This window comes from Miniopterus natalensis, chromosome 18 (genome assembly GCF_054644295.1).
Source record: "Miniopterus natalensis isolate mMinNat1 chromosome 18, mMinNat1.hap1, whole genome shotgun sequence".
NCBI lineage: Eukaryota > Metazoa > Chordata > Mammalia > Chiroptera > Miniopteridae > Miniopterus > Miniopterus natalensis.
In genome coordinates, this window is record NC_142098.1 from 13,207,735 (window position 1) to 13,231,744 (window position 24,010).

The 24,010-nt window shown below is 51.6% G+C and overlaps 1 protein-coding gene and 1 pseudogene across 1 annotated transcript in view; one reads left to right on the forward strand and one right to left on the reverse strand.

The window, feature by feature from the left end:
• Positions 1-906: 906 nt before the first annotated feature.
• ACSF3 (acyl-CoA synthetase family member 3) overlaps positions 907-24,010 on the reverse strand; it is a 59,825-nt gene continuing 36,721 nt past the window's right edge. The window contains exons 6-9 of the mRNA XM_016221072.2: positions 19,601-19,727; positions 6,575-6,709; positions 5,675-5,786; positions 907-1,242 (exon numbers count right to left, since the gene is read on the reverse strand). Coding sequence (XP_016076558.2) covers positions 1,095-1,242; positions 5,675-5,786; positions 6,575-6,709; positions 19,601-19,727 — 522 coding nt within the window. The 3' untranslated portion in view covers positions 907-1,094. The remainder of the gene's footprint in view (positions 1,243-5,674; positions 5,787-6,574; positions 6,710-19,600; positions 19,728-24,010) is intronic.
• LOC148091006 (Y-box-binding protein 1 pseudogene) lies at positions 19,748-22,030 on the forward strand (annotated as a pseudogene).

The window sequence follows — 24,010 nt, forward strand, 5'->3', positions numbered from 1 at the left end:
GGGAACACTGACATGTCACTTGCTCTTCACAGTCTGTGTGACTGTGCCTGGGAAGGTGGAGTACCTGGGCCTGTCTAGGGCGGGAGTGGAAGGGGTGCTGTGGGGGGTATCTGGGAAGGAGAACATAGCATTTAGATGAAGACTGAAAGGAGGGGTTGGGGGAGTAGAGGGGTGTGTAGAGGAAGCTGTATGGAGGGGGTGGGGGAGTTAAGGGTCAAGGGTCAAGGTGAAGCAGTGGCAGGGCCATTGGTGGTCAGCCTCTGGCTACCAAGAGGATTTGGACTCTACAAGAGAACACTGGGATCCACGCTACAACAGTGGAGGTGAGCAGCTGCGACAGGGACCATGTGGCCACAGAGACCGAAATATTGACCGCCTGGCCTATCCCAGAAGTTCGTGGGCCCGTGGTCTATAACATTCCCTTTGTGGGGGCTGTGATTGCACCCAGCTGCTCGGCAGAGGGTCCAGACACTCAGCTTCCCTGACCCTCTGGGGGCCTGATCTTTGTCCCCACAGCGGTCAGCTTGGCCCTGAAGACCTAAGTGAGCCTCTGCCAGACTCCCTGGGGCACAGTGATGCCATTCTTGTGATGTGGACTGTCCTAGGGCCACACAGGGAGGTCCCAGGGAGGGCAGAAGAGATGATGGCACACCCAAAGCCTTCCCCTGGACACCCAGGACTGTCCTCCAGGTGGGCTCCTCAGAACGTTCAGGGTTCAATCAGGAGGCTCTATAGGGGGTTGCAGGCCACCTGGAACAGTGACATGAGCATCCTAGACAGTGGGAGACACCCTGTGCTCTGTGGCGTGCACATGTGTGCATTGTTTGTAGCTGGAGCACGGCCGGCCCCCACGCAGGCCCTGGGTAGACAGCACAGTACAGCACAGGCGTTTTTTCTCTGTGAAGCTTTACTGAATTTCCTTTGGAGATGTGCACCTGTGGGTGATACCTGGATCCTCCAGGGAACTGACCAGGCAAGAGTGTGGGTGTGGCCACAAGGACAGGGCAGAAGAGGCCTCTGGCTGTGATCTCATTCCATCAGGCTGGAGTCTGTTCCACCCAATTTGGGGGTTTTGGTTTAAAGCAGATGCTGGCTCACGGGTGCCTGGCCTCTGGCGCTCCCTGGCTGTGTGGGTAGAACTGCCTGACAAGGTCCTTCTTGTTGATCTTCCCCATCTGGTTCCTTGGGATCTCCTCCACCAGCAGGAGCTCCGAGGGCACGGCATATGGGGCCAGGACACCTCTGCAGAGACAAAGCGCGGCCTGAGGGGCAGGAACTCTGGGCCCAGATGGCATCCACCTTGTGGCCTAGAAGCCTGGCCATATCTGTGCCTGTCCCAGGTGGGTGCCCTCCTGCAGGACACACTAACACAGAGACACCTCTCTGCCCACCGGGGTGGGAGGTGAGGATGAGCCCCACTGGGGGCCGGGTCTCTTGGAGCTGGAGAGAGCCAGTCCCACTGTGGCCTGGTCACTGCAGCAGCCTTGGCCAGATGGGTAGAGAAGGTGGCCTCCCTGCACCAGAGCCCAACACCCAAGCAGCTTGAGCATAGGTCCAGGGACTGCTCTGTACATCTCCTCCATGAAGGGCACCCCGTTACATGATGTGTCCTCCCATGTGTGGCCATGTGCTGGGCTCCCACACCTGTAGGCTCTGCCCTGGAACTCCTCCTTATGTGCTGCAGGCCCATGCTATCCCTCCTGAGGCCTCTTCTGGGCAGACAAGAGCTGCCTGCTCCCTGTTCTCAGACAGCCACACGCAGGGCCACATTTGTAAGGAAACTGCGGAAGCACAGAATGATGCCTGGGGTGATAGTTCCCAGCCTCCTGAGCCACAGGGGCTCCACTCTGTGGGGCTGCTGACAACAACCTTCAGGCCAGACCAGAGTGTTGCAGACAGTGGGGTACAGGACACGTGGCCCCCCAGTGTCTGCCCAGGAACAACAGGCAGGTATGGCCCTCCATTCTGCAGCTGTGGCACAGCCTTGGTCACTGAGGATGAGTAGTAGCAAGGAGCCAGTGGTGGGGGTGAAAGAGAAACCCCAAGTCTTGCCTAAGCAGCGCGGTGCTTATGAATTAACATGAGCTTAATAGCCCTTGCAGGCTGGGTCCATCTGCCACAGGCAGAGAGAGCATCAGCAATACAGCCCTGAACACAGTTATCTCAGGGCAGCTCCTGCCATAAACAGATTGCTGCAGGCTAAAGGCTATGGTATGGCTCCCACTCTGTGGTACTCGGGTGTAGGGTGCTCCTGATTCATGAGGAGAGACAATGACACCATCTGTGGTCCTGGCAGCTGCAATATATGGCCAGGGCTGCCCACTAAGGTTAGGAGGACATGTGGGGCCAGGCTGGACTTTGCTGGAACAAGCCACGAGGACTGGCCTGGTAACCCTGTCAGGCCAGCAGGGTGAATCTGAGGCCCGAAACCCCAACCTGCTCCTGGAATGTAGCTGCCCACTGCTCCGCAGCCTGGCCGCCAAAACTCGGTGTCTCCAGTGATATTTGGGTGGCATGTTGCGTTTTGTGGCTCTCCTCACCCCACCACCCCTACTTCGCTTTCCTTCAGCATGCTAGCACTGAGCTGAGTGTCAGGGCCCATACAGAAGAGGGCCCAGACAGGTCTGGGGCTGTGTTCTGAGATGATGGCAGACTCCCAAGATGAACAGTACAGGTGAGAAGGTAGTGGAATATCATTCCCCAGGAACTAAAAGAAAAACCAGCCAATCTAGTGTCCAGCAAAATTATCTTTCAAAAATGAAGGTGAAATTAAAGACGTTTTAGACACACAGAAGTTGGCAAAGTTCCTTACCAGCAGACCAGCACCAGATGGGAGCCTGTCTGCAGGCAGGAGGAAACACTGCTGACAGAATCGAGGATAAGCCAAGGCAGGAAGAGCACCAGAGACATGAAACAGATACCATTTCCTTATTATTGAATTCTCTTTAGGAGATAATCGCTTAACAAAAATAAAAGAATGTAGTGTGGGTATGTAACAAATATAAAAGTAGATGCATAGCAACAATAGCACACAAGTTGTCTGTGCATGAAGAGGCTGCTGTCATGGGAGGGAGACTGTGGTAAGTCAAAGATGCACATTATAAACCCTGACTTAGCAACCACTAAAAGAGGAAACAGAAAGTATAAAAGTAAAAAATGACCTAACAGCTTTGTGACGAACACAGGTTTAAAATCTGCAGACCCTGCCATTTCCAAGAACAGTGGTCCCTTCGTGGAGACCTGCATTGCAGGACAGAGTCTGTCTCAGAGTCTGTGAGCTGGGCCTGTTTTCCTCTAGGGGTCCCAGCTTAGCATCTAATAGGAAGCTCTTAGAACTGCTTCAAGGCAAAGTGAAATCTCACACAGGACCCCAGCAAAGCTGAGTTGTTTGTTAAGAGCAAGTTTCCCTGTGAAAAAATCCACATGGACAATGGAGATATTACCTAATGCCTCCCAAACACATCTCCTTAGAGGAGGGCTGGTGGGGCACAGCTGGGACAGGACTTTAGCCACCACCCACTCACTAGTCATCATGGTCTGATCAGACACTGACACTGAGGATTCTTCCTGGGTGTGTAAGTCAATGTGGCCCATTTCAACTTGGCAGTTTTGGGGGGATGGAAGGGTGGTAGGCTGTCTGTGTCCGAGACCCTGCACACATGGTGGTGTTACCCAGCTCTGCAGCCACGCTCATATCCTCGAGGAGACACACTGCCTGAGTTGGGGCTGCCAGCTTCCCTGTGACTTCTGCTAAAAGTGCAGCGTGAGGTAGAAAGACAGTCCTTTACTTGGGGAGCAGAATCTTCAGAAATGAAAAAAATGGCAGCAAAAGAGAAAACGTTATTTAAAAAAGTTTTTTTAAAGACCCCAAATGGTAGTGAACATGACATAGAAAGAAACAGCAGCCTCACTAAAAAGTCAGTGCCCAAAAGAGTCGAAGTGCAAGCACACAGGGGACTCAGAGGGCAGCTCAGAAACGAAGACCCTCTTCTCCCTCCATAGGGTGGGCAGCCTGTGTTACCACCCAGTGACTGCCCAATTTGAGGACACAAAGGCCCAGATGCCAGCCTCAGTATGAGACAGTCCTCATGGAGACACACGACAGCTAGCCAACTGCTCCACCCAGTCCTCTCCTCCTAGGAGCATCTCCCCAGAGCATCCCCAAATCCTCTACACACAGCGCCTGCTTCAGGGTCTTCTCACACTCACGGTCACAAGCTATGACCATCTGTGCAGGACCCTGCTGGGGGCTGGGCCAGAGGCCTGAGCTGAATTTTAGAGATATAGAGACGCCTGCCTAAGAACAGTCCATGGTTAATGTGAGACTGTAGACTTGGACATGAAACTCTCTGGGAGCTCTCAGGACAGCATACATACATGTACACACATATATACACGGACACACGTGCACACACACATGTGTACACACACACACACGTACACACACACACACGTAATTGTTAACAGAGTAATTGTTTAACCAAAGCAGCCTCCTCTCCTTTGTTAAACTCAGTGCTCCAACTGCTTCTGCAAATCCCAGGGGATCTAATTGCCCAGCTGTGCTGCCCCTGATGAAACAAGGATTCCTACTGTTTGTGAAATCATGTTGGACAAGCCAAAAATATCTCTAGCACCAAGAAGGAGGCAAGCTGGGGTGGAGGGGGGTGAGGGGAGAGTGGATAGAAAGGAGGAAATTCTTGGATTTAAGATAAAGAGCTCAGGAGTGATTACTAGCTGCCTCCTCTCTGAGCTCACAAGGACCCTCCTCCCTGTCCTTTTCTGTCCTGTCCTGTCTGGTCTTTGACAAGGATGGGTCGGGGGCTCAGGCTGGGCCTGGGACTGACTGCTGGGCACTGTGGGCACAGGGGAGGGGCCTGTGGGCCTTGGGACAGAGAAACCACCAGGACCAGAGCAGATAGCAGAAAGGCTACTGGGAGGCTTTAGGGTTAGGTGAAGGCAAACCAGCCAAGATGCAGGGTGAGGGAGGGAAAGGGACCACATTGCTGTGGGGAGGCTCGCTCCCCTCACAGGGAGAGGGGGGAGTTCTGGCCTTGGGTGGGCAGTGAGCACCCAAGGGGCACAGGAAAATGCCCCTTGCTCAGCCCTGTGGTTAGAGCACAGTGGAAGGACAGGCACTTTGGCTGAGGAGGGAGAGGTGCAGGAAGGTACTCAGAGCTGGCTCACCCCAGCGCCCTGCTGATGCTCTAGATCTCGGCTACAGGTTAACCAAACGTTTCCCTGATAGGACTCCTCCTAAACCAGGGCGAGAACTTACTCCCCACAGGGGACCCTGTCCAGGAGCACGTGTGTCTGCCACCTCAGAACCTTCCTCTGGCCTCAGATCTGAGTCCTATGGCTGGGAGTGGGGGCTCCTATTTCCCTGTAAGGGTTCATGGCACTTGGCGATGGGCATGAACGGGTTTTGCATCTGCTTCTGCCGTCATTACAGAGCCTCCCTGGAGTCCTCTGTCGGGGCAGCCTCACGTAAGTACCACATTGCCTGACCTTCCAGGGCCTCCCCCAAGATGGATGATAGAAAGGCCCAAGACCCCCTCCCGTGTCTCCTCCAGGCCATGGGACAGTCCACCCCCCTGCCCACCCATTCCTCTGAGGTGGGAGAGTTCCTTCTTCCGACCCCACGAGTGCTGCCGGCCCCTGCCTGCCCAGCCCTTACCTGGCCCACTCTTTGAGCTCCTTGTGTGACAGTGAGTGTCCCTCTTCAAGTGTCACCACTGCAGTAACCCGCTGGCCCCACGTCATGTCCGGAACACCTATCACAGCCACATCTGTGGACAGAGTGGGGTATCTTAAACACCAAGTGACCAATGCAGGCTACAGAGTAGCCAAGAATGCACAGGAAATGCCAGGGATTGGGGGGGGGAGGGGGCTAGAGCAAGTCCTGGGAAACAGCTGCCCAGCAGCCTTAGGGAGTACAGGGTCCTGCTGGGGACTGATGAGGACGGCTCCCCAGCGTGCCTCTGTGGGGGCTCAGGGTGGGAGCCGGCCTGCTAACCATTCTTGCCTTCCCCTTGCACTGCCCTTGGGGCCAGTTGCTGATAAGAGGGCTGAGGACAATGAAACAATGAGAACATTCTGCCCCCCAGGCCTATGGGCTCCCATGGACAGGCCACCCGGGACAGCCCTGGTGAAATGGCGGGGGCACCTCTGCCATCTCCAGGGTCTTCACAGCTTGTGACCCCAGGTCAGGAGGAGGTCTGGGTGGAGCCCACACTTCCTGGACTAGCACCTATAGCCACACCCTCTGGTCCAGCCCAGGATGCTTGGCCAATGGCCAACCTGCACATGCTGTCACTTTTGAGGATGGGGACACCACCACTCCCTTGCTCATGGGCTAAATGGAGCAGCCAGCATTCCCCTCAGGCCTGGAAGCAATTGTGGTGTGGGGTGCAGACCCTAACTGTGGTGTGGGGTGGACACAGCCCCACTGTGCGGTACGTCAAGGTTGGGTAACCTGGTCCAGCTTCATCTATAATCACAGAGGAAACACATCGGGCCTGCTCCGGAGTCTGGACGCGTATAGCTGTGCTGAAACAGCAGCACTCCAGCCACTCACCCTTGATGCTGGGGTGAGCCAGCAGCAGTCGCTCCACCTCCAGGGCGCTGACCTTGTAGCCACCGCTCTTGATGATGTCCACCGATGTGCGCCCCCGGATCCAGTAGTTGCCATCCTTGAACAAGGCTGTGTCGCCTGAGGAAAGGGGCTCTGGTCACCAGGGGGTGTGCAGGGGCCGTGGCCACCATGTACCAGTCCCTGTGCCTGCAGGGACAGGCACAGAGATCATGTGTGCATGGGTGGTGAGCGGTGGGTGCCTGTGAGCGTTAATGCCACTGACACGCTGGCCGCATGTGGGGTGATTTTGGGACAAGGGAGCAAGCACAAAGTTTAATGGCTGGTACCTCAATCTGTGATGCTGACACCAGAACAGCCCCTCTGGCTGTGTCCTTATGCAGGAGTGATGGCTGGGGCCCTGAGCTATCACTGCCCAGTGCCCTGCCTGCTCTCTCAGGACCATGAAAACAGAGAGGAAACAAGAGAATTGGCTGCCTCCCAATGTCCACAGTTGGGTTCTAGCCACAGCAGGGCCCTGGTAGGGCTGGTATCACAGTGGCCCCTTTCCTGGTGGGGTGCTCCTGGGCCACACGTGGTGCCACATGGGTCTCTGACAGGAGGAAAGGGATTTTGCTTCTCTTGGGTGTCACCCCCTCCCCAGCTAAGGATCCAGCAGTCCGTTCTCAGACAGCACCTAGCATGAGACGGGGTGGGACAGAGGAAAAGGAGCTGGAGGTCTGCACTCCAGCCTGGGGCATCGAGGGTGTGGTAAGGAAGGCTTTGTGAGCGCACACATGTGTGTATACATGTGTGTGAATGTGTGGTGTGTGTACCTGGGGACACCCCCAACCCACCCTTTACAAGGAGTGCTGTCTCACCCTCCTGCTCTCACATCCTGCACTTCACGCCGGGTTATTAGCTGAAATAAATCATAAATATTTCATTATACATCACGCGTCCGACACAGGAAGGAGCCATCCATCACTTCGCCACTCCTTGAGACCTGCCGCGGTGTGGGGCGCTCTCCAGTCTATTAAACAAGACGGATGGGTGTGCGTGGACGGGCTGCTGGCTTATTTATAGTGCAGCAGGAAGGCCAGGCTCCAAGAGCACAGGGCGGCGATTGTGGTGGTTCTCTCCTGCGCTGACAGGCAGCATAAGAAATGAGGGGCTTTCGAAAGCTGCGCTGTGGGGCTGGGACAGCCTGAGGGTGCAGGCCTGAAGTGACAGGAGTGGGCTGCAGGGACTAGAGTGGACGCAGCCTGTTCTGAGTCCATCAGGTCTACGTAACCTCTCGCATTCCTGCTGTGCAGCCTGACTCTGCACACTGGACAGCTGCACGGTCTTCCACCAGTTTCCTGACTGCCAGCTGCCCATCACTAAAATGCAGAACATGGCCATAGGCCAGACCACCATATCCTGACCTGATCCCGCTGCCCTCCACTAGCCCAGGGACCCAGCAGAGCAAGGTGTCACTGTCTGTCCTGGGCTCTGCCTCTGTCCCTAGTCTTGCTGGAGACACCCTCCTCCTCAACCCCTTGCCCATACCATGGCCATTGGCCATTGTGGCTTTGGGGCCTCTGTTGGTGTCACCTGCACCCTCTTTGAGCTGCTCTCAGCCCTGCTCTGTGTTAATGCAGCTTAAGCCAGGGTGAGAGCCCCCTACAGCTGCACCCACACCGGCCACTCTACAGCCCCTGACCACGTCCCCTCATGCCTGGGGCACAAGGATGCCTCCTCGCCTACAATATTCTAATTTTCCATCTGCTGCCTCTCCTCACTTCAGCCCTATTCAGACACCACTTCTCTGGCACCTCCAGGTGTCCCCTTCCTGCACTCCAGCTCACGTTGGATTGCAACTTCCTCTAGCACCTGTCTCCTGTCACCAGCCTGATGAACAGCAGCAAGGACTAGGATCTCCTTCGAGAGAAGGCACTGAAATGGTGGGGATGGTGCTAGAGATATATGGAAGTTGTATCATGGAGAGGTTTGGGGATTTACATGCCAAGTAAGGCTGGGTGCACACTCAGGAGTGCCCTGGTCACTTATTCAGATCATTGTCAGTCAGAACAACACAGGATGGCAGGCAGTCCAAGTCATGCTGGATTGCCCAGTGGGCCTCAAGTGTAATCACACATGTCCTTAAAAGAGGGAGGGAGAGGGAGATGCGGCACACACAGAAAAAGGCAGCTGTGGAAGGATGGAGGCAGAGGTTGGAGTGATACAGCAATAAGCCAAGAACACCCAGAGCCCTCAGGAGCTGGGAGAGGCAGAAGGGGTCCTCCCCTAGAACCTTCCAAGGGAGCGCAGCCCTGCAACACCTGAATTTCAGACCTCTGGCTTATAGAACTGGGAGGGAATAGTTTTCTGTTGTTTGAAGCCCCTAGTTAGTGGTGAGAGGTTACAGAAGCCCCAGGACACCCCCACCAGGTGAGGAGCTGTGCTCTGTTTTCCTAGGAAGTGAACTCTGGCAGCATTTGCTGGCTGGCCACATGCAGAGCCAAGGCAGCCTGGCCTCCTGGAGTGTGGCCTGGAGGGCAAGGGTGGGGCTGAGGCCCAGTGTGTGTCAGCATGTGGTGCAAAGCCCTGTGGGAGCAGGAGCGAGGCTGTGAGCAGCCTAGAGGGTGGCAGAGTGGACAACGCTGCATGTGCCCGGTAGCTGTCTTTACCTAGAGCCTTGGAGGCCATGGGAAGGTCTGGCACAGGCTAAAGGGACAGCATTTGCATCTGAAAGCTCCTTCCTGCTGCGCTGTGGAAACTGCTGGGCAGTGTGGTGACTGGGGCCTGCTTGTGGTTATAGCCATGCCCAGGTGGGAGACAGGGTGAATGGGACAGCAGGCAGAGAGAGGTCACCTGAGAGTAGGACACGACTGAGTAAGACCAACAGAGGAAGGAGGAAGGAGTCTGTGCTCTTTGGCACATCTCATGGGTGGGGTGCACTGAGGGCACAGGGAGAGCTGGGTGGGGGCACTACAGGGATGGGCAGAGACATGAGTGGGGGCATTGCAGGGATGGGCATGAAACCTGAATGGGGCAAAGGTGGTTATCCAGGGAAAACACTGAGCAAGAAGAACCGAAACACTTCTGAGAAAGCCTGTCTCACAAGGACCCTCCTGGAAGTCGGCTGGGTCTCTTAGCTGCTAGGAAAGCTGCACAGACAGCCTCAGGATCCTTTGGGAGTGGCTGTGGCCAATGAATGACAGACAGGTGTGAGGGCCACCAAGCCCAGAGCTCCCAGAACTTCCTCCCAACCATCCATGCTGACCACTCACCGTGGGAGAAGCAGAGGCCAGAGGCCAGGGAACCTACCAGAGGTCTGTGGGGCAAAGGTTCACTGAGGGGAACATTTGGGAGGATCCTAGAAGACAAGGACAGAGACTGCCACTGCTTTCAGAAATGCTCTGGGCATGAGACCATCACCAAAAGAGGTGCTATTATGGGATAGAGGGTTGCAGAGAGTGGAGGAGAGGACTCTTGAGCAATTCTGGCTTTGAGGGGGCCCTGGAGGGAGGGAGAGGTGTGGCCAGGCTCCAGGAAGGTGGGAGGGGCCAGTTGGGTACCCTCCTTCTCAGGGGTGAGGGCAACTGGAGAGAGTAGGGGGGACGAGGGTGATAATGGAGGGTCTATGGAGAGAAGGGTCCACTGGATGCCAATTTAGAATCACTCTACTCTCCAGGGGACCCCCGTGACTGGACTAGGGGGGCAGGATGATCAGGCAATGCACCTGGGGGGCATGCTAAGAATTGAGAAGCGAGGTCCTGCTTGAGGTTCTGAAAAACGGGGACCCTGAAAACCCGTCAACAGTTTCCTTGGACACTGCCTGAAACAGGTGCTAAATCCCGGCAAAGAGCATTTCCTCTGCAGAGCTCCAGTCTCTGACCCACAGGCAGTCTTCCTCCGAAGTGAGGCTTGCCTACAGGTAACATGTGTGCTCAGTGGTGCTGACAGAAATGGTTTCAGATAAAGGGGTCCTTGGTGTTTGAGGGAATGAGGGGGTCTGATGCAGCACAGAAGCAAGCCTGCAAGGGTGGGTGCCATCTATTTACAGGGCAGCCCCACAACACCATTATTTACACAGTAAGACTGCTGAGTGCTGTGCCCACTCGCTGCACCTACAGGGCCACCCCGTCTCCCCAACAGGTGCTACAGAGCAATGTGCACAGTGGGGCAGGACAAGGTGCGTCTCCCTCAGCTCCCATTGTGGACCTGAAAGCACCCACATTGGGCACTTTCAGTGTCCAGTAGGGAAAGAGTTAAGGAACAAATCAAGCCTCCAAACCCCCAAAGAGCCCTGGGGCAGAGGCTTAAGAAGAAAAGGAAGCATGTAGCTTTGATGCAGCAAGATTGTACTCCCAGAAGAACTCTGCAGCAACACCATGAGAAAGGGCAGACTTGCCGGGTGAAAGGGTGTGAGGTCAAATGGTACCCTGGTGTTCATTCTGGAAGAACCACATGGAGCAATGACAGTGCCTGCCAGGCCCTGGCCTGCTAGCCGCCTGTAGAGGACTGTGGACACTGGGAGGCCTCACACAGTAGCACAGGAAACTCAGCCTTTCCTCTGAGATTGTCTCCAGCAACAGTGCAAGCCCTGAGAGGCTGAGAAAGCCCAGGCCCTGCAGAGGGTGGGTAACCACCACTGCTGGCTGCACCCACCTCACCCTGGAGACCAGCTGGCCAGCAGGTCTGTGGCCAACGTCCAGTCCTGCCTCTGGTGAACTGTGGGTCAAGCCTGGTTGGATGCAAATAAGGGCCCTGTTTGTGGGCAGAGGTCTTGAGCACTGGACAGCTTAGGCCTGCTTCACAGCATGGACTACAGGTACCTTGGATAAGACCTCCTGAGCAGCTGTGTCCCCAGGAGGTTGGCCATGGAATGTGGAGGCTGGATCCAGGGATGTGGAACTCCAGGGGACTGTGCTGAGGTCAAAGGCCAATCCTCAAAGGTGATATATATGACTCTATTTCTGTGATGTCCCTAAAGGACAAGGAATGGTGGTGACAAGGGATTAGGGACCATGGGCAAAGGGGAACAGGCTTGACGCCACAAAGCTGCAGCTAGAGGCAGCCTTGTGGTGACAGAAACAGTCTTATTGGCGCAGTGGTACCTACATGGACCCTCACACGTGATGAGGGCAGGGAGCTGAATTCACACCTGCCTGGGCACACAACAGTAGGTGTGGAGCAGTGGGACCTGAATGAGCCTGGGAACTGGCTTTGGTGATGAGCCAGTTACTCAGGACACTGTCACCTGGGGAAACTGGGAGAAGATACAAAGACCTCTCTGCACATTACTTGTGACCTCCTGTGAATATATAAGTATTTCAAAATAAAAAGTTTTAAGAAATTGCTCTTGGTTCATGGAGAAATTTCCCTCCCTAAACTCTAGGAGAGTGCCCCCACCCCTCTGCAAGTCACTTGCAGCATCTGCAGCACATTATAATTAGGCAATAATTTTTTAGGGGAAGAATTTGTATTAACCAAGTTTATGACTGAGAACCAAGTGCCACAAATGTGGGAAATTGCCTATCAGGATGCTAATTAGATGCTCCTGATCAGGCTGGGACACTTCCTCAGGTGCAATGCTCTGTCATTTCTGGGAACACCCCCTGCTTGTCTTGAGGGAGAGTCCAGCTCTCCCTGCATCCCTCTGACCTGCTTGGTGCACTGTCAGGCCCTGCAGCCCTGGCATGTTCACAGCATTGTAGGAGCCAGGGCTGTGCAGGCAGCTGAGTCAACTCTTCCCTCACTGAAGGGCTGACACCCCCATGGAGGCATGTGCACGTGCATTTGCATGTGTGAGTGCAAACCAGGTAGGGTCACCATTTGACCAGCAAGTGCACTAGAGTTGCATGTTCCACTGAGTCATGCTGAGGGCAGACCTGAGGCCCAATGCAGCTGACTGGGAAGGATGCCAGTGCCAGCTCTGTGTCCTTCTGGAGACCAGGCTCTGGGTCAGATAATGTGGCAGCCACCCATCAGTAATAGGCTGTGCCTGAATTCCTACAGCAGAAGGCTCAAGAGACTTGTCTTTCCACAAAAGCCCACTGATGGGTGGTCAGCCCAGCCTCACACCCACCTCAGGAGGTTCCGGGGACATCTGGGACTCACCTGGCCTTGGGGGTGTCGGTACCTCACCAGGAGTGTGTGCACCCATGCAGTGGGCCATGAGAGTCAGGAAGACACGTGTTGGTGTTCAAGGTGGCCACCACCACACAGCTGCTGTTCTACATTGGAATTCTTGTCTCCCTGGCGGCTTCAGAATTCCTTTCTACCCATAGAGGGGAAGGCCTCCCAAGGCCCACAGAAGAAATCCCAAATTCATGATGTGCCCAAGGGGCCCTGCAGGCTCCTGGCCTTTCACGAAGCTGCGGGGAGACTCTGGGGCAGAATTCTCCAGTGCACAGCCTTCCTCCAGCTCTGCACCAAACCATACCACATCCCTTCCTGCTTTGTGCATGCAGTTCCCTTTGGAGACCTGTGCCCCACCTCCCCCTGGCTGCTGGTATCTCAGAGAGGCTTCTGGACACCAGTATCTGAAGAGGCCTCCCTGCTAGTTCTGTCTGCTCTCTGTGGGGTTTGCTATTTCTGATTTCTCTGTGCAGAGTTGCTGGATGAGCATCAATGAGGGTGAGGACCCTCCCTGTGTGCTTTGGAGCTACAGCCCCATCCTCAGGGGGGCTTGGCACATGGAAGCCAAACACAGTCTCAACAGAGGAGCCATTGCCATGCATAGACCTTGGCAGAGGCTGTCTTGACCCACTCCTGGGGGACAAAGACCAAGAAGATACCAGAAGGAAATGAAGACACAACAACTCCCAGAGCATAAACCTCACCTGAAAACTGCCAGGGAAAAATGGCAGGGTGAACACAAGTCCTTTTCCTCTTGAAACAAAATCAACAGTAACTTTTTTAAGGCACAAAGCTTTAAACAGGGAGAACAGGAAAGGAGATTAGGTTTTAAATAATAGGAAGCTAGAAAGCAGATGAACTAGTGGTCAAGAATGACACAGACCTAAAAACGTTGACCCTGTGAGGGCGTGGAGAAAGCAGCAGGGCGCTGATTCACACCACAGGCACGGGCTGAGGCACCCGGCGGGAGGTGCAGGAGCAAAGGACGGATGGACTGACAGTGAGAAGCAGGTGGAGCCCAGTCTCGCAGCATGGCAGCGGCTCGTTCTCTAGGGACGGAGGGTGCTGTATGGCCAGGCATGAGGAGGTGGTGGGCCTGTGAGCACCCAGGGCTCAGCGGCCCTGCCCACCCTTCTCACTCTCAGCCACCAGAGGTCGCTGGGCATCAGAGGGGAGAAAAGCAGCCAAACAATTCCCAGAACCATAGGACGTGGTTTCCAGAGTGCTGGCAAGCGAGGCAAGTCAGAGCACCCACAGCGCATGACCATTGAACTTCAGGGCTCGGGACAAAGAAGATTCTCTAGGACTCCACAGAGGGGAAGGTAGTGGAGCACCAGGAATAACATGGCTGCAGCTGGCAGTGAATGTGGAAGCTAGAAACCAATAAAGGGTTGATTTCTAACCCAGAATTCTGGACCCAGCCCAACCGGAATGAAGACAGGGCCAGACACATGTCCATTCTCAGAAGGCCTCTGTGGGACTGGGGTCCCAACCTGAGGAGTGAAGGGCAAGGAGGAAGCCATGGGTGCAGGAACAGGAGGTGTAGCCTGGAGGGAGGAGGGGACCGAGGACAATGGAGGCCCAGGTGGGAGCTGCGTGCTGATGTGGAGATGACAGCCCAGCGGGGTCAGCAGGGGACTGGAGGGGGGTTCTTCCAAGGACGGAGGGTGGCATTCCATTCCTGCACTGAGGAGCCAGTCGGGTATATGGACATAGGAGATGAACAAATGAGTCCTTCCCGACCTGGGAAATCAAGAGCCATGGTTCCCACCCGGCTCAGCTCTGAACAGGATGTGCAGGGCCTCACGCCGCAGACCGCTGATGCAGACAGACCATGGACGACAGAGTGCTGCGGGGACGACGGGTTGGCTGTATCAGTAGTCACTTAGGACGCGGAGATCAATATCAAAGAAGCAGCTAACAAGTCTTCAGTAGGAGGGTGGTGGTGGGGGGGTTAAGTGACTGGTTATTGTTCCCAAACTGGTGAAACCAATGGCATCTTTGAGCCATGATGTAGAGCTTTGATGACACACAAAAACTTAAAACCACTTGCTCTCTGCCATGACGTCTGGGACTGGTCAGTGCAAGAGAAAGAAAGAAAAAAAAGGCCAAAGGAATAGCATGGAGGCCCAGGAGCAGCCACGTGCAGCAGAGCTCAACACACGACGGAGGATAGGGCGGTTTGTACAGGGCAACATGTGCCATGACGTTGCTGCATCACTCCACACGAAAGCCAGTTCCACACTGATTGAAGACTTAACTTAGTGAAAGCAAAGCCTGACAAGTTTCAGAAGAAAATATAGGAAAATATCTTCATGACTACTGGGAACAAAGGATTTTTAAGAGACATAAAAAAATAAAGCACACACACAAGAGATGGCTGCCAGACAGGACTATACCACAACAAAAGCCTCTGCACACAAAAGGTGCCACTGACAAAGGGGACTGCATGGCACAGCAGGGCTCAGCCTTGCAGTCAGGGAAACCCAGGGACAGCTGCAGACTGAACAGCCAAAGACACCAAAAGTCTCTGGAACACGGACCCTGCCCTATGGGGAAAAGTGAGGCTCATGTACGAGATGGTCATTCTTGGTCAGCCAGATGTGAAGGCTGTGACAGCCTGCAGTTATGTGTGCTATCACACTCACTAACATGAGACACTGGGGTCCCTGCATTGCAACGCTGCCTAATTCCTATGACTCACTGGTCAAAATAAAAGTACTCCTTGTCTGAGACGTGTATTGGAGCTCAGAGCAGCTATGAGTAAGTTGCCTTGGCAAGATGTGAGCAGAGCAAATATCACTCCTGAGTGCTACTCTGAGGCCTTCTTAACATGAGAAGGCTTCGACGTCAATGTAAAATTTAAAAATTACTTATCTGTGTTTCTAAGAGTAACAAAGCTTACTGAGGAAATACTGGAAGAGAGAAAACAGGAAGACATGAAATACAGTGAGAACAAGTTAGCATTCTGTGCTTGGCATGTACAAACCCAAACACACCCACATGTGACACCCACACATACCCATGTATATGATACACACCAACCAGGCTCCCCCATGTCATTATTCTTGAAAACAAGGTTTCTAAGGTCTCATATTACTCTGCTGTGTGGATGGATCACAATACACATACGGTACCCCATCACTGAGCAAGTGACTCAATTTCTCACATTATAAATAATTCTGCAAAATCATTATGCATCCACTTTTGACCACCTCTGACTATTTTCTTTAAATAGATTCCTAGAAATACTCTGGAAACACAATCCCACGTGTATGCAGGAAGCACCAGCCTCATAGCATTGAGCATCAGCTTTTTAAGAATCTTTGTCAACTTGGTCAAAAGGATTCAATCTTTGTTTCCATGTTTATCTCTTTCATCATTAGGAAGTGAAACATTTTCCATATTTTTGGGCAGGTGCATTTCTTTTTTGTGACCTGCCCATCGTCTTTGCTCAAGGTTGACTGGGCTCTGTGAGCAATTGATTCCCTGGGCTGCATGGTCAGCCCTCATTCACGACTATAGCGACACCTCAGAGGATTTCCACGCTCCACTGAGGCTGCAAACCTCCGGCAGCCCAGCCAATCCACATCAGGCTCTCTCTTCTGTTGTTCTACTGGTAAGTTGTTTTCTTAAATAAATAGCTTTTAATGTTTGTCTCTGATAATAATATCACATGCTTACTGTAGAAGAAAAAGGGAAGAGATACCACCAGACACCCTGGCAACGTTCTGGTGATTTTCCCACGGTTCTTTCTCCCAGTTACCTAAATACCTTCTACACATGTATTTATCTAAAATTAGGTAACTATAGTTTACTGTTTGCCACTTTTTTGTCACTTTCCAACATTAAACAGTGCATGATGCGTATTTTTTGAAATAATCAGAGATGTCAATTTTGTTTCCTCATGTTCAGTTATCAGTCTCTTTACAATGACAAAACAGCTCAGGGAAAAACATCAAGAAGGCAGTAGGAGCTACAGTGTTTGCTCAGCTCTGTCCCCATGTCCTTATTGCCATTCCAAGTCCCCATGTCTGTCCTACGTTCTCATCCCTGTGTCCTCAGCTGGGTCCCGTGTCCTCTCTGTAGTCTCAGGTGCATCCTGTTCTCTCCACGTCCGCATCCCCATGTCCTCAGCGCCGACAGCAGGGTCAATGCAAAGCCCTGGGGATGCCCGGGTCCTGGAATCACCTGTCCCCTGGCACTGGGCTGGCACTGGAGCCCATGTCTGTTGAGCAGCTTCTCTGAGGGCGTGACAGTGCTCAGGTGGAACTCAGAGTCAAAGTGAGCTGTTAGGGGAGTGTCTGGGGGGAACCTTTGGTTTCTTCCCTGAGAGGCAGCCAGGAGCCCTGGGGCTCCCCACACATTCTCCCTGGCAGAACTAGGCTGCAGGGAAGGAGGCGGGTACACACAGGGCAGGGAGGGCCACAGGGGCTGGAGTTGAAGCGGCTGGCTTCTGAGAGGAGCTGGCCGGAATCGGCCCTTCTCCAGTTCCTGCCAGAATTCGCATGGCAGGAGGGGCTGGCCAGGGAAAGGGTTAAGTTTAATTTATCCTGATTTCTATTTAATATCATGCTCTCCCCGTAGGAGCCAGCAGCTGTGAGCTGATTGCGCGCTCTCATTATGCAGTCTGTATCGCTAATGGCCTGTGACAAAGGCATGCGGCTTCCAGGCCTCACCCCCGAGAGCCAATTAAACACACATACTCCCTTCCTGTTTGCAGTGCATTACAATGAAATTAAACTGAATTTCAAAATCATTTTCTCCTAAAGACATCTCTTTACAATAATTAATGCATACTATTCCTTTTCAACTGAAATATTCATCAGGAGCAGCTACTAAAATGTTTGAACGCAGACTACCCCACATTTTGCATTGCTGCCGCCCCAGTGCTCAGTCAGCCCTGCTATCGGCAAAATCCACAGGGTTTTGGTTCCTGTGCTTTTAAAGAAAAAAAAATCTGCAGCTTTTTATCTGAATTTTAAAATAAAAGAAGATGGCTACAAAGTAAGTCAGGTTTCCAAATTGGGAGCATTCAGAGGGTTACTGAGGGATGCATAAAAAGCACAATTAGTTCAAAAGTAGTATTTCCTAAATTCTGCACTTGAAGGCCATTAACAAAGAGAGATTTGTTTCCACCAGACTGACATGTATTAATGCAAATGTTTACACAGGGTAAACCAGAAGGGCTGTGCTAATACACTGACCACATCCTGTCACAGGCAGAGCAAGGAGGCCCCAAACAGGTAACCTGGGCTTCTGGGTCCCAACCATGGGGCCCTCTGCTGACTGACACCCCAGAGTCTCCTGCCAGAGTTCTCGGGGCACTGGCCTCTGTTCTGGGGGCCAACATATTCCAATCTGCAAACCCTTTAAGAACCCTGCCCAGTGTGGAGGGACCAGGGGGACGGGATATGCCAACCACAGCTGCTAGGAAATACACTTCTGAGAGTATGTGAGAAAGAAAGTCATAGATGGCTGTGGGATCACAGGGTGGGCATGGGACTGCCACCTGCATGGGGGCAGAAAGGGGGACACTTGATACCTCCCAGAGGACTTTCTATCTGCCCCTTCACCCTCAAGCCCCCACTCGATGGGCCCAAACAGCTCCCCACTCTGTCACTCGGTGACCTCAGGCCCATGACAGTGGCAGATTGGAGAGTGGACATGGAATCCATCCCCTACAGATCCACGCTGACCTAAGCCTGTTGAGATGACACATGTGCAAGTGTCAGCCCAAGGCAGCACATGCCATAGGGGTCACCAGGCTAAGGACCATGGCCATGGCCATCTTCTAACACATCCTCTCTTGGGTCAATTTGTACAGTGAGCCCTGACAACATCCCATCCCATCTGCAGGTGGCTTCCTTTCTCCTGAGCTCTGCTCCCACAGCAGAGCAGGGATCAAGGCATGTTTCTGATTATGGGGCCACATCTGCTGACATGTGAAAATAGGCTTTTCCTTTTAGGAAATATTGCCTTGAGATTATTATGAACTCGTGTGTGGTCAGCACAAAAATTTTAGAAATATATACAGAAAAAAGAAAAGGAGAAACCATCCAGTATTTCACCATCTGGGCGTCAAGACCAATGTTCTGATGCATATTCTAGATGAGCACACACACCAGGGAATCAATGCAGCTGCAAACCTAAACATTCCCAGTATCTGCAGGGCCCAAGGGGGTGAGAAAGATAGGGGTGCAGAAGGGGACAGGGTGGGGAACAGAAGGGTGGAGGGATGTAGGGCAGGGGGCTGGAAGCACCTCAGAACAGGCTCTGGGTGCCGTCCCAGGTGAGAGAATGCAGCATGGGGGCCCCCCCAGCGCATTCCAGCAGTGCTGCCTCTTCCTGCCCAGCCACTGGGGCCCCAGCTTCTGGTGACAGGTTTATACTTGCTCACTTGGGCAGGTGACACAAAGAGTGCAGACTCTAGTAGGGAATAGGGAAATGAATAACCTACACCAAAAATAAACCACATCCCATCAGAACGACTTTGATCCTGATAGGGTGAAGGAAGATTTACAAAGCATGATGGGCTAAGAGAGAGGGTGGGTGGGAGGGGGTGAGGAGGATCTCTGACTTACAGTGCAGTGGTGACTGGGAAAGGGGGGGATGCGTCCTGACCCAAGAGGGGTAATAGGACTACCAGGCAGGGGCTGCTGGCCCTCCTGAGTGTTGAGGCCTCAGGAGTTTCCTTTTAGAGGCCAGCAGGGGGCGGAGGCGCTGAGTGGAGATGCAGCTACGAAGATGTGAGACACAAAGTGCACCCTCTAGCCCTGTCTCTGCCCGTGACAGAAGATTCTGGGTTGTCCAAGCGTGGTGACAACCTGGAGTGGCCAAGTGATATTCCTTCCCTCAGGCCCTCTCCTCTGTTGCCCTCTCCCTCTCTGCCCTGCCCCCTACCTGTTTTAAACCAGCCATCTGAGGTGAAGGCTTTCTTTGTTTCTTCTGGTTTGCCCCAGTATTCCCGGAACACAGAGGGTCCCCTGACCAAGAGCTCCCCTTCCTTCTCCTTGAATCCCGGGACCACCTGTGGTGTGGGAGAAAAACATGCACGTCAGAGCAATACCTCCCAGGATGGGGTCTCCACCTGCCTTCCCTGTGCCCCTGCCCGACCTGAGGACCACCATGCTTTTCTGAAATTAAACACTGTTGGAAATGGTTGAGAAACAGCTTTCAACACAGAAACTCAATCAGAGCTGCTCCCTGAGCTCACCCTGCCCTGGGTAGGGCTGTCGGTTATCTCTGCATCCTAAAACAGCTGCATCCTGTAGATTCAAAGATGTGAGTAAGTGGCCAGGTCTCAGAGCTTGTGCCTGGCTGGATTAGCTGCCTGTCTGCTTCTGAAAGCCATGCTCCTGGTTTCCCATGCAACCCTGTGTTCAGGGCATTTTTTGGATAAACCAGGGAACTCAGGAGAAGCAAGCAACTGCCTGCACCCTGCCTGTGGCTACTGGAGCAGCTCTGGAGGTGGCTGCTTTGCTTGGTGAAAAGGGAGCTGACAGAGTAGTCAACAGAGGCGGCAGCTCCAGGAGGGAGACTTGGGTGCCAGGAGACAGTGGCACTGGAATTCACGTGGTCGTGGAAAGCAGGGGAGCTCAGTGTTTCTCCAATGTGACCACAGTGAAAGGTGGGAGGGAGGCTCGGTTTTAGAAGAAACTGAGCAGGGGCGTCCATGGTGCCAGAAAAGCATATGCAGAGGAGGCCCCTGTGAGGTCACAGGTACATTCCTCTGGTAAGCCACCGCTGGCTTAGTTGGAGAATTCAACACTCCTCACTAGTAACAGAACCAGGAATCAGCAACCAGCAAGGCTGTGGAAGAGCTCAACACCCTTAACAACCTACATCTAACTGATAATTAGACTCCAACCCAACAGAACATTCACCAAGCAGCACCACATATTCTGGGCCATAAAACATACTTTAACAAATTCTTAAAAACTGAAATCATATCAAGCATGTCTTCTGACTATAAGCTAGAAATCAATAACAGAAAAATCTCTAAACACTTGGAAGGAAGATAAATACCACACTTATAAATAATCCATGAGTCAAAGAGGTTGTCTTAAGAAAAATTAGAAAGTTATAAAGTATTTTGAACTGAATGAAAGTACAACACATCAACATTAGGGGAGGGGGTACAGCTAAAACAGTGCTTAGAGGGAATTTATATCATTAAATGCATATATTAGAAAAGAGAAAAGGTCTCAAATCGATAACCTAAAGTTATGACTTAAGAAACTAGAAGTTCGATCGGTAGCGGGAGCACAGAGCCGACCCCAGAGGCCCTCAGTAGCCCCACCACCGCCGGCCTAGTCGCCATCACACCTGGGAGGAGCCGTAGCTGCAGCAGCTGGCGCCAGTCACCACCACTGCAACCATGAGCAGCGAGGCTGAGACCTGAGTAGCAGCCTGCCGCCCCCACCCTCAGCCCTGCTGACACCACGCCCGGCACCAGGCAACGGTGAAGGCAGCAGAGGCCCTGGCAGCCTCCCATCAGTGGCACTTGCCAGCAGGGACAAAAAGGTCATCACCACGAAGGTTTTGGAAACAGTAAAATGGTTCAATGTAAGAAACGGATATGGTTTCATCAACAGGAATACACCAAGGCAGATGTGTTTGTATACCAGGCTGCCATAAAGAAGAACCCCAGGGGTACCTTCTGGTGTAGGAGATGATGGAGAGGCTGTGAAGTCTGATGCTGTTGAAGGAGAAAAGGGTGTGGAGGCAGCAACTGTTACAGGCCTGGTGGAGTGCCAGTAGGTATCCAGTGAACATGTAAGGCAGTAAATATGCAGCCTCCCATGACCATTACAGGCGCTCTCCACGTCGCAGGGTCCTCCATGCAACTGCCAGCAGAACTACCAGGATGGTGAGAGTGGGGAAGGGAATGAGGGATCGGAGAGTGCTCCTGAAGGCCAGGCCCTACTGCAGGTGAAGTTCCCACCTCACTACACGTGGAGGCCCTATGGGCGTCGACAGCAGCATTCCAGGCCCTCTGTGCGGCGAGAAGTGATGGAGGGCGCTGGCAACCAGGGTGCAGAACAAGGTAGACCAGTGAGACAGAACATGTATCGGGGCCATAGACCACGACTCCGCCGGGCCTTCCTCACCAAAGAGAGCCTAGAGAGGACGGCAATGAAGAAGGTAAGGAAAATGAAGGCGGAGACCCAAGGTCAGCAGCCACCTCAGCGTCGGTACCCTTGAAACTTCAATTACTGATGCAGACGCCCAGAAAACCCCACACCACAAGATGCCAAAGAGGCAAAAGCAGCTGATCCACCAGCTGATAATTCGCCTGCTCTCAAGGCTGAGCAGGGTGGGGCTGAGTAAATGCCAGCTTACCATCTACCATCATCCAGTTCAGTCATCCAACAAGAAGGAATGAATATGAAATTACAGCAATAAGAAATGAACAAAAGATTAGAGCTGAAGACCTTCAGTGCCTGCTTTTTGTCTGTTGACCAGGCAACTAGAACTATCTGCATTATCTATGCAGCATAGTTTATTATTTTTACCTAAAGATGTCTCTTTTTGGTATTGACAAACATTGGTTTTTGTTTTTCAAAAGCTTGGTTTTTCTCAATACACCTTTAAAGTTTTTTAAATTGTTTCATATCTGGTCAAGTTAATATTTTTAAGAACCTCATTTTTAATTTGTAAAAAGTTTACAACTTGATTTTTTTTAAAAAGTCAACAAACCGCAAGCACCTGTTAGCAAAAGGTCTTAAATAATTGTGTTTTAAAAAAAAAGGAACTAGAAAAGAGAAAAATTGTTAAAAAGCAAGCAGAAAAAAAGAAACAATAAAGATAAGACAAAAACTAAGATTACAAAGAGAAAAGCAATAGAGGAAATACAATAAATCCAAAAAAGCTAGTTCTTTGAAGAAAGATCAACAAAACTTCTAGCAAAAATAACAAAGAAAGAAGAAATGGAAGACACTCATGATCAGTATGGGCAATGGGAAGGGTATCACTTCAGACTCTACATAGACTGAAAGGTTAATAAGGGAATTCTGTGAAAAACTCTATGCACATAAATTTAGCAACTTAAATGGACCAATTTCTTAAAAATCACAGTCTATCAAAACTTACCCAATATGCAATAAATGACCTGAGTAGTCCTATAACTATTAAAGAAGTTGAATTCAGTTAAAATCTTCCAAAAAAGAAACCTCTAGACCCACATGCTTTCATTGGTAAATTCTAAAAAACATTAAAAACCCCTGTAACTCCAATTATATATAAACTCTTCCAGAAGATAGAAGAAGAGGGAACAATTTCCAACTCATTTTATAATACCCAAACTAGAAAAAAAAGTACAAGGCAATTAATTACAGACCAAAATCCCCCATGAACACAGATGCAAAAATCCTTAACAAAATGTAAACTAATAAAATCCAGCAGTATACAAATTAAATGACACACCACAACCAACTGGGGTTTGTCCTGGAAATGCAAGGCTGGTTCAATATTAGAAAATCAATCAATACAATCCCATATTAGCAGCCTAATGAAGAAAAATCAATTGATGCAGGAAAAAAAGCATTTAAAAACATACAACATCCATTCATGATAAAACTCTCAGCATATCATAAATAGAATGGAATCTACAAAAAGTCTACAGCTAATGTCATGCTTAACAGTGAATGACTACATACTTTCCCCGTAAGACCTGAAACTAGACAAGAGTATCCACGCTCCAGTTCCTATTTGCCATCATACTGGAAATGCTCGTCAGGACAATAAGGCAAGAAAAAGAAATAAAAAGCATGCAGATTGGAAAGGAAGAAATAAAACTGTTTCTATTTGCAGAAAACATGACTGGTATATGTAGAAAATTCCAAGAAATCTACAAAATCTCCTAGAACTGATAACTGAATTTAACAAGGTTACTAAAGGATACGAAGCTGAACACTAAAATCAACTGTACTTCTATATACCAGCAATGAGCAATTAGAAATAAACAAACAAAAAACTCTACACTTACAAAAGTTGAAAAAGACAAGGGAAAGGAGGAGGAGGGACAGAAGGAGGGGAAAAGAGGAAACACTGAGGCATAAACCTAACAGAGCTGTACAGGTTCTGTAAGCTGAACTCTCCACCCCCACCCCCTCACCCCACATATGCTCCAAAGCAGACCTAAGTAAATGGAGGTACACACTGTGTTCATGGATTTGAAGACTCATCATACTAGGGATGTGAATTTTCTCCAAGTTGGTCTATATATTTAATGCAATTTTGATCAAGATTCCAAGAAGATTTTTTGTAGATATAGACAAACTCTTTCTAAAATTGGTATGAGCAGGCAAA